This window comes from Erinaceus europaeus, chromosome 7, assembly GCF_950295315.1.
Source record: "Erinaceus europaeus chromosome 7, mEriEur2.1, whole genome shotgun sequence".
NCBI lineage: Eukaryota > Metazoa > Chordata > Mammalia > Eulipotyphla > Erinaceidae > Erinaceus > Erinaceus europaeus.
Genome location: NC_080168.1, coordinates 109,500,854 through 109,510,252, shown reverse-complemented (window position 1 = coordinate 109,510,252; position 9,399 = coordinate 109,500,854). Strand labels below are relative to the sequence as shown.

The following is a 9,399-nucleotide window of genomic DNA, read 5'->3' as shown; positions in this document are numbered from 1 at the left end:
TTATTTCCTCTAGAATGTTTGCTTCCCCTTCCTCTCTTTCTTCCTCTGGCAGGCCAATTATACGAATGTTACTTCTTTTGATATCATCCCATATGTCTCTGTTGTTGTTTTCAGTGTCTCTCAATCTCTTTTTAAGCTCTTTCACCTCTTTCTTAGTTTTCTCTAACTCATCCTCTGTCTGACTAATTCTGTTTTCTGCTTCTGTTAGTCTGCTTTCCCTTGCCTCAGCTTCTTTCTTCATTACAGCTATTTCAGCTTTCAGTTCTCTAATTGCCTCAAGATAATCAGTATTTTCCTTGGGGGTCTCAACTGTTGTTTCCCTAATACTGCCATTCCTTTCCTCCAATGTTGTTTTCATTTCTGTGATTAATAAGTTTATTATTGCTTGCATACTTTTCTTATCTATGGTTACTTCTGACTGATTTGTGGTTTCTTCTGGGCTCTTGTCTTCATTCATTGGGTAGCAGTTTTATTTGTTTTTGATCTACCCATTTTTTTTATTTATGTGTTTCTCTTTTTTTAATGCTCTGTTGTTCCTCAGTTGTTGTGTCTTGAGTACAAGTAACACTATACTAAATACCTTTATGACAATTGCACTCACCAACCTACGGAATTACAGTAGCAACTGAAGTAAGTATTGAAGTAGTTTAATCGTTACCAGTTAGCCAAACAATTACTCCAGTCTGTGAAAAAATAGTAACTAAATCCCAGTGAAGAAAGAGAAAAGAAAGAGAGGACAGCAAGAATAGACAGTCATGCAAATCTAGCATCCACTGTATATTCTAGGGGTAACAAGAGGGGAAAGGGAACTAGAGCAGAGATACACACATAGAGAGTCCACTCTGAGTCAGATTACTTCCCCAAAGTAATTCACAAATTCAGAAAGCCAAAGAAGAAGGAAGAAGTGTATGACAAGATTAAAAAAAAAAAAAGAGAGAGAGAGAGGGAGAGAGACAAGAGAGAGAAAAGGGAGAAGATAAGAAAAATAGTTGTAATTAAAGAGCAGTGCAAGGAACTTCCCAAATGTGTGTCAGTGAATTCAAAAAAAACACCCTGTTTGGTGGTATGGGGTATCCTGCTAGGAGCTGGTCCCCAGGGACTGCTTATGGCGGCGGGGGGGGGGGGGGGAGGATGTATGCTTGAAAATTAAAAGGAAGAAAAAAGAATTTTTTTCCCTACTCTAATTCTTAACCCAAATTAAGTTATAGTCATCTCTTTGTCACCGCTATGACACCTTATTGGCTGACCTGCTAAAGGCAGAAAATCCTATTGTTTCCAGGGAATGTGTTCGGAGCTCAGCGGCTAGCAGCTTCTCCGTCCGCCATCTTCTGGGAACCCCCCCTCCAGACTTTTTTAAAGGATTTCTCGAAAATGAAAACTAGCTCCAAGTCCTTTGATCCAACGAGAGCTATACTCAAGAAGTCTTTGGATCCGCCCTCAGGGTCGTGGTGGTCCCTGGAGACTCCCAAGAGAAAGCCCCCGAGCTAAAGTGCTCTCTCCGGGTCCTCTGCCCGCCGCCCAGCAGCGCTCTGCAACCGGCGGAGGAGCCGCCTTCCCAGGCGGAGGACAATGCCCGGCGCACTTGCCTTGCCCGGCACCGCCTGGGAAGTCTGGAGCCCCGCTAGTCCGTGTCACCTTTACTCTAATTCTTAACCCAAATTAAATTATAATCACCTCTTTGGTTCACCCCTTATTGACAGACCTGCTAAAGGCAGAAAATCCTACCATTTCCAGAAGATGTGATCAGAGAACATGCTGTCAGAAGCTTCTCAGTCCGCCATCTTCCCCTCCCTCCAGGTATCTCGAAACTTTTTTTTAAAGAAGAAAATTTTATTCAACATGAAAAAATGAGAACAAAAATATATAAAAATAATTATAATCTGGCATGAAGAAAAGAGAAAATTGAAGAAAAGAAGGAGAAACAACAGAGAAGATATTTAAAAGGAAAAAAATGAGGTTGGGTGGTGGTGCACCTGGTTGAGCACACATTACAATGGACAAGACCCTGGTCCAAGCCCCCGGTCCCCAACTGCAGGGGGAAAACTTCACAAGTGGTGAAGCAGAGTGGCAGGGGTCTCTCTGTCCCCATATCTCTTTATCTCTCCCTTCCCTCTCAATTTCTGGCTGTATCTATCCAATAAATAAAAATAATGAGATGAAAAATTGAAAATTATAGCTGAAAAATCATTAAACTAGGAATAAGATATTGCTTGGAAATTTCAATCTCTAAATCACATGGTTTAATAGAATGATAAAATTGGACTTTTCATATATGAACTTAATTAGTGTATATTTATATTATGTACACCTTAAACTCATATAGTATTGAATTTAATGTTAATTAAATTTTAAAGAGGTAAATGTGAAACAACACAATGAAAATCAAACACTATAATATTTGTAATGATAATTTCAAAAAGTTACTGGAAATAAGAACTTAAATCAAAAGGCTTCAAAAAGGTTGATGTGGGGGCGTGGAGCCAAGATGGCATCGTGACTAAACTTCTGACTTTCCGCAAAGCAGTGGCTGGCTTGAGCGCTGGAAGTGTAGTGAGGGCAGGATTTGCAGCCATCAGGTTCCAGATGCTACCATGATGCCAACCAGACTTCCCAGGGCAGATGACCCCACTAGGGAAAGAGAAAGACTGAGAGTATGGATGGACCTCCCAACACCCATGTTTAGCAGGGAAGCAATTACAGAAGCCAGACCTTCCACCTTCTGCACCCTATAATGATCCTGGGTCCATACTCACAGAGTAAAGAATAGGAAAGCTATCAAGGGAGGGGATAGGATATGGAGTTCTGGCGGTGGGAATTGTGTGGAATTGTACCACTCTTATTCTATGTTTTTCTTTCAGTATTTCCATTTTATAAATAAAAACTTAAAATAAAAGGTTGATGACAGCAAATGTTTTCCAACAATACAATATAAAGTAAAGCTATGTCATAAAAATCCAGAAATCTGATGATATATAAAATAAAATTATGATTAATAGAACAAACATAAAAATGTTCTCTCCAACAGGCTGGGAGCATGGATCGATCTGTCAACGCCCATGTTCAGCAGGGAAGCAATTACACAAGCCAGACCTTCCACCTTCTGCACTCCACGATGACCTTGGGTCCATACTCCCAGAGGGATAAATAATAGGAAACTATCAGGGGAGGGGATGGGATGCAGAGGTCTGGTGGTGGGAACTGTGGGAAATTATACCCCTCTTATCTTATGGTTTTGTCAATGTGTCCTTTCTATAAATAAAAAATAAAAAAATAAAAAAAGTATAGGAAAGCTTCCAATGGAGGGGACGTGATATGGAACTTTGGTGGTGGGAAACGTGTGTAGTTTCAACCTTTTTATTCTATGGTTTTGTGGATATTTTCTATTTTCTTATAAATAAATTTAATTTAAAAATCTAAAAAAATAATAAAGCAGAACAAATTGCTAAATAATCAAGAACCTAAAGGCAAGAATATAGCAGATGATATTTAGGGTCTCTATTTTGGAAAAAAGCTAGTAAGTCTATTTTAGGTACATTCTAAGGGGCTTAGGACTTTTCTAATTTTTGCCTGAGCCCAACAGCTAACATGCAGGTGGGCCAAACGTGTTGTCAGAGGAGATGGTGTCACATTTTCAAATAGGACTAGAAAGTTGGATCAGGGAGGAGAGTAGCTCCCAAATATGGGAATAGTATATAAATGTTGTTAACTGTAAACCCCATCAATTTGATCTAGGGCCCATATTCATCACAAAAGCCTGAGTGACCTCTGCATTCCTGTAGGTCTGAGCTCAAGTTCTGTGGTCATGGCTAGGAACATTCTAGACTGCCTCATAATGATCCTGGGTCCATGTTCCCAGAGGGATAAAGAATAGGAAAACTCTCAAGGGAGGGGATGGGATATGGAGCTCTGGTGGTGGGAATTGTGTGGAATTGTACCCCTCTTATCATTTGGTCTTGTCAGTATTTCCATTTTATAAATAATTTTTAAAAGAAAAAAATAAACATGGATAAAATAATTGAAAAAATAAATTGTGCATTAAATTAAAAAAATCACCTTATATATTCCCTTCCTTGGTAACCTTTTTGTGTTGTATTAAAAAATAAAGATGTGCAAGACAGTCATTGTCACATGGGTATAACAAAAAAAAATGTTCTCTCCAATTCATCACATTTTTGAATGACAAAATTATATAACAGGTATGGGAAACAAATAAAGAAGAGTTTAAATTATGGAAGCTTAGTATTAGCAGGAAAGTTAATAAGCAAAAAAGAGAACACAGAAAACCAAAATGCTGAACTTTACAAGTAGTATATAACTTCAAATACATGCTAAAATATAGAGGATAAGTACATAAGCAAAAATACAGATAGAAATGTTCTTCATTAAACTACTACAAACAACAGAGTTCACCCCACTGATTATACCAAGTATTCATGAACACTCAGATGCAAGTCCCATGGACTACATGGAAACACTTTCAAAAAGGAGGCTTCATGAGTGCAGAGTAGTGTTGAGGTTTCTCTCCTTCTATGTCTCTGTCTTCTACACTGTCTCCTACCTACTATCTGCATATATGACAAATATAGGGTCTGCTGGGAGCAACGGAAGTATACAAGGTCAAAGCCAAGGCAGTAAAAAAAACATACATCTTTGTGTCTATTTAAACATAAATACAAATTAACAACTCAGCCAGCCAATGTACTCAATATTTTTTTTCTACCCATTTTTAATTATAATATTTGTTCAAATATGCATTTTTATGATCATATAGGAAAACATTAACTCAAGTTACTAAAAAAATGGTGGCTAAAATGAAAGACTGGAAGAATCATTCAGAATGTGTTCTAGACAAATTGAAACATTTTTTCCTATTGCACAAAATAAACAAATATAGATATTTTTAATCATCATTAAGCCTGAGCATGAATACTTCTTGGTTTTTGTACTTTGTTTTTTTGAATTATTACACATTTAGTAGGTTATTTTCCAAAGGCATATAAAAATGAGTAATATCTGTAGAGTTCACAAACTTTCTGGAGTCATCTAATAGGAGGCAATATTAGGCATATTAGCTTTATAAAATAACAGTGAAATTTAATGAAGATAAACAAATTAGAGAAATTAAAAGATGAACAGAGTACAGCAATGCCTAATAAAACGTGGTACAGATTATATAACTTAAAGGATACAAATGATGTTGTATCAGATATTTTAGAGCCTGAAATAATAATCAAAATAAAATAAAGCAATATTAATAGGGCAACTGAATATAGGATAAATGTTCAACACATTAAATGCTAAATTCATATTTTTTAACTATATTCTTCAGGGCTTGTTTCACTTGCTTGTTTCTCAGAGTGTATATGAAAGGATTTAACATAGGTGCCACTGAAGTAATGAGTATAGCTACCCCCTTGTTGAGAGCCACCCTTTCCTCTGCAGAGGGTTTAATGTACATAAAGATGCAGCTGCCATACGAGATGGAGACAACAATCATGTGGGAGGAACAGGTGGAAAAAGCCTTCCTCTGCTGTTGTGCAGAAGGAATCTTCACAATCGTTCTAATGATGTTTGCATAGGAGAACATCACCAGTGCCAAGGTAATCAGGAGTGTGAAAATGGCCAACACAAAACTTAACAATTCTATGACCCTTGTGTCTGTGCAGGAGAGTTTCAGGACAGGAGAATAGTCACAACAGAAGTGGTCAATAGTATTGGCATCACAGAATTCCAGCTCCAGACCCATGAGCAGTCCAGGAGAGATTATTAACAATCCAGTCAGCCAACATGTTATAACCAGCTGTGTGCAGACTCTGTTGCTCATGATAGTTGCATAGTGGAGGGGTTTGCAGATGGCCACATAGCGGTCATAGGACATGGCTGCCAGTAGGAAAAACTCTGAGCCACCCAAGAAAATAGCAAAGAATAACTGTGTCACACATGCATTATAAGAAATTGTTTTGTCCATAGTTATTATGCTGGCCAGGAATTTAGGGATGCAAACAGAGGTCATTGATATTTCTAAGATGGAAAAATTCCGAAGGAAGAAATACATGGGTGTGTTGAGTCTGGCATCGAGCAGGGTGAGTAGGATAATGATCAGATTTCCAGTGATGCTCAACAAATAAGTTAGCAATAGAAAAGCAAACAGTACAATTTTCCATTTTGGGTCATCTGTCAGTCCTAGAAGAATAAATGTAGTCACCAGTGTGTGGTTTCTCATGGTGAAACTCTCTTGGTGTCATTAGATCTAAGCAAAAGGACAAACGATTAATCTCAAGTTAAAAAAAGGCTTCACTGAGTCTAGATTTAAAAATGACCCAAAGAACTAAACATCTCAATGGAAATATGTAAGCTTTTAATTTCTGTTTCTTTCTTTTCTTTTTTTTTTTTTTTTTTTTACCAGTTTTTATCTAAAAGTGTGTAACTCAGGTTTAGTCCTGTCTTTTTCATCACATTTCTTTGTCTGCATATTTTTTTCTAAATGTTTCAGATTTTTTTAACCTTATAAAGGAATAGCTGTATAATCTTTTAGTATATTCTCTTAATTACTCACATCTGTGTGCTTATATAGTAGTGTGGGGGTCATCAAGACTTCATTGTCTAGGTCAATTAATTTTTGTCATTTAGAAAGGTATATACTCACACACACACACACACATGCATACACACACACACACAGAGAGAGAGAGAGAGAGAGAGAGAGAGAGATTGAGAGATCACAGTATTGAAAATTTCCCAAGTGCAATAGAATCTGTGGGCTCAAACTTAATTCACACGCTGGCAAAGCAGGTACCTTCCCATGTGAGCTATCTCCCTTTCTTTGAATTTTTGTTCAACATAGTGAGTATTTCTTCTTAACTTAGTTACAACATTTCCAACTGTATGGGAGTTCTTCCAACTATATGCAAATCTATATTAGGGAGGCAGGCAGGCGGTAGCTTAATCTGTATTTCTAAAATAATCCTCTCAGGTTTTTTTTGTTTTAATAACACATATAATTTTGGGGCTAACACTTACATTTTAAAACAAAAATCTGAACTGAACATTTCTAACCAATCTTTTAAATGGGTATTTGATAACATATTTCTGGTAGGTTTTTATATTACTTGATATAGGCAGAACTTTTTATTTCCAGAGCAGGGGTCTCTCATATGCTGTTCCCACCACTCTGAACCACTTTTTCATTAGTGGGATTGTTTTACAGTAAATACAGTTCTTGGTACATGTATAATTTCTATATTTTATCAAAACACTCTCACCACCTGCCTCAGTCTTCCTTCACCATCATGTACCTTGACCTGAACACCACCCCCAACCCCTCATTTTTTTCTTTGGTGCAATACACCAAAACTAGCAGTCTGGAGAACTCTTGGAAGGATAGAAATGGACTGATCCTATGACCTAGCAATTCCTCTCCTGGCAATATTTCCTAAGGAATCAAACACATACATCCAAAAAGATGTGTGTACACCTATTTTAATAGGTGTACACACAATTACAAATAGCCAAAACCTAGAAGCAACATAGGTGTCCAACAACAGTTGAGTGGCTAACAAAGTTGTGTTATATACACACAATGGACTACTACTCAGCTATTAAGAATGATGAATTTGTGGGATAGATAGCATAATCAACTCTCATGCCTGAAGCTCCCAAGTGCCAGGTTCAATCCCACACAGCACTATAAACCAAAACTGAGCTATGCTCTGGTTAAAAAAAAAAAATGAATTCACCTTCTTTATCTCATCTTGGATGGAGCTTGAAGGAATCATTTTAATGGCGATAAGCCAAAAAAAGAGAAGGATGAAAATGGGATGCTCTCACTTGTAGTCAGAAGTAGAAAAATAACAGTAATGGGAAACACGACGTAGCACTTGCACTGGGTTTGGTGTATTGCACCAAAGTAAAAGACTCTGGGGCAGGGGAGACATTCAGGTCCTGTTGCATGATGGTGGTGGAGGACCTAGACTGGGGTGAGAGTGTTTTGCAAGAAAACTGAGAAAATTTACACTTGTATCAACAATTGTATTTACTGTAAACCATCAGCCCCTCAATAAAAAAAACTTGACAATTTTACAAATAATCTATAATGAATATATAAACATTCTATTTCCATTTCATAAATAGCTTTATCATTAGAAGAAATATTTTGAAGAATACTTTGTAAGAAATAAATATTCTTTAAATATAAAGGAGTCAACATTTCTATAAAACTACTGAGAATATTTCATGACCTTATTCTGAAAATAACTTCATATCTTTTTCTATTATATACATTGAATCAAATTTCATGTTATAAAAATATTGGGTTTTGCTTCTCTGGTAGTAAATTTCTTTAACCTATAGTCAAGACATTCAAAATAGAGCTGATTATAGGTAGACTGCTCTGGACATGAAACAAGAAAATAGAGGCCAGGCTGTGGCACATTCCACAATGTACAAGGACTCTGGTTTGAGCACTGGATCTCCCCGATCAAGGGGGGAATCCTTTACATGTGGTGAAACAGTGTTGCAGGTGTCACTCTTTAACTTTCCTTCTCTAGCTCCCCCTTTCCTTTCCATCTCTCTCAATATCTATCCAAAATAAATAAATAAAATATTTTAAAATAAGCAAAATGACAACACATGAGCAATATTTCTTTCAATTAGTTCCACAGATACTGTTATGCATCGTTGATTTTACACTAACCGCAGTGTAATGAAGTTATAACAAAATATGTCTTTCATTCTTATCTGTATTTTTTTTATTTGCTTCCTCACTCTCAAGAGGAATCCTGTTCATAATTAAAATAAGAGATATAGAAGTAGGCTTAAACATTTGTGTGAACTTTTCTGTCTCACTCTTTAACTCCATGTCTCTACGTAGTTTATGTAGCATTTTAATCACAGTCACTGCATAAAATAAAAATGAATAATCAAAAGTTTCAGTCACCTTAAAATACGGATAGCCAAGATAATGACAGATAATAAAAATAGTTGTTCATTTTTTCTTGAATAAAAATGGTTCTGTCTGTCTCCACATAGGCATATAGTCATGGTCCTTTAATATTAAAGAGGATACTTTTTCAGAAGGTAGAGTGCCTTGGGGAGTCTAGTGGAAGATGCAATTAATTGACTGTTTTCACAATAACTCCAACAAACAAAATAACAGCTGTAATTAAAAGCCTATTTTTGGCACCTCTAGAGAACCTGAAATTTGATGTAAGAGAAGAGTTTAAGTGATACTGAGGGATTTAAAAATGCCAAATAAACATCTCTAGGCTTTCAAGGCATCAGAACTTAAGATAGTTAAAAGAGAGGATTTCATGGAAGCAATATGCTCTGGGGAAGAGTGCCAGGGGACACACAAGGAGAGGGTTGGGTGGTGTGGGATCCTGGTGCATGATGGTAGACACA

The 9,399-nt window shown here is 36.8% G+C and overlaps 1 protein-coding gene across 1 annotated transcript; it reads right to left on the bottom strand.

Moving 5' to 3' along the window:
- Positions 1-5,290: 5,290 nt before the first annotated feature.
- Positions 5,291-6,535, bottom strand: LOC103109108 (olfactory receptor 6C74-like). Its single transcript, XM_007518114.2, has one exon. It carries the CDS (start codon positions 6,221-6,223, stop codon positions 5,291-5,293), a length of 933 nt encoding a protein of 310 aa, XP_007518176.1. The 5' UTR covers positions 6,224-6,535.
- Between the last annotated feature and the right edge of the window lie 2,864 nt (positions 6,536-9,399).

What these genes read in the sequence shown, in the direction of transcription:
- LOC103109108 (XM_007518114.2), bottom strand. Translation starts at nt 6,223, where the DNA reads ATGAGAAACCACACACTGGTGACTACATTTATTCTTCTAGGACTGACA.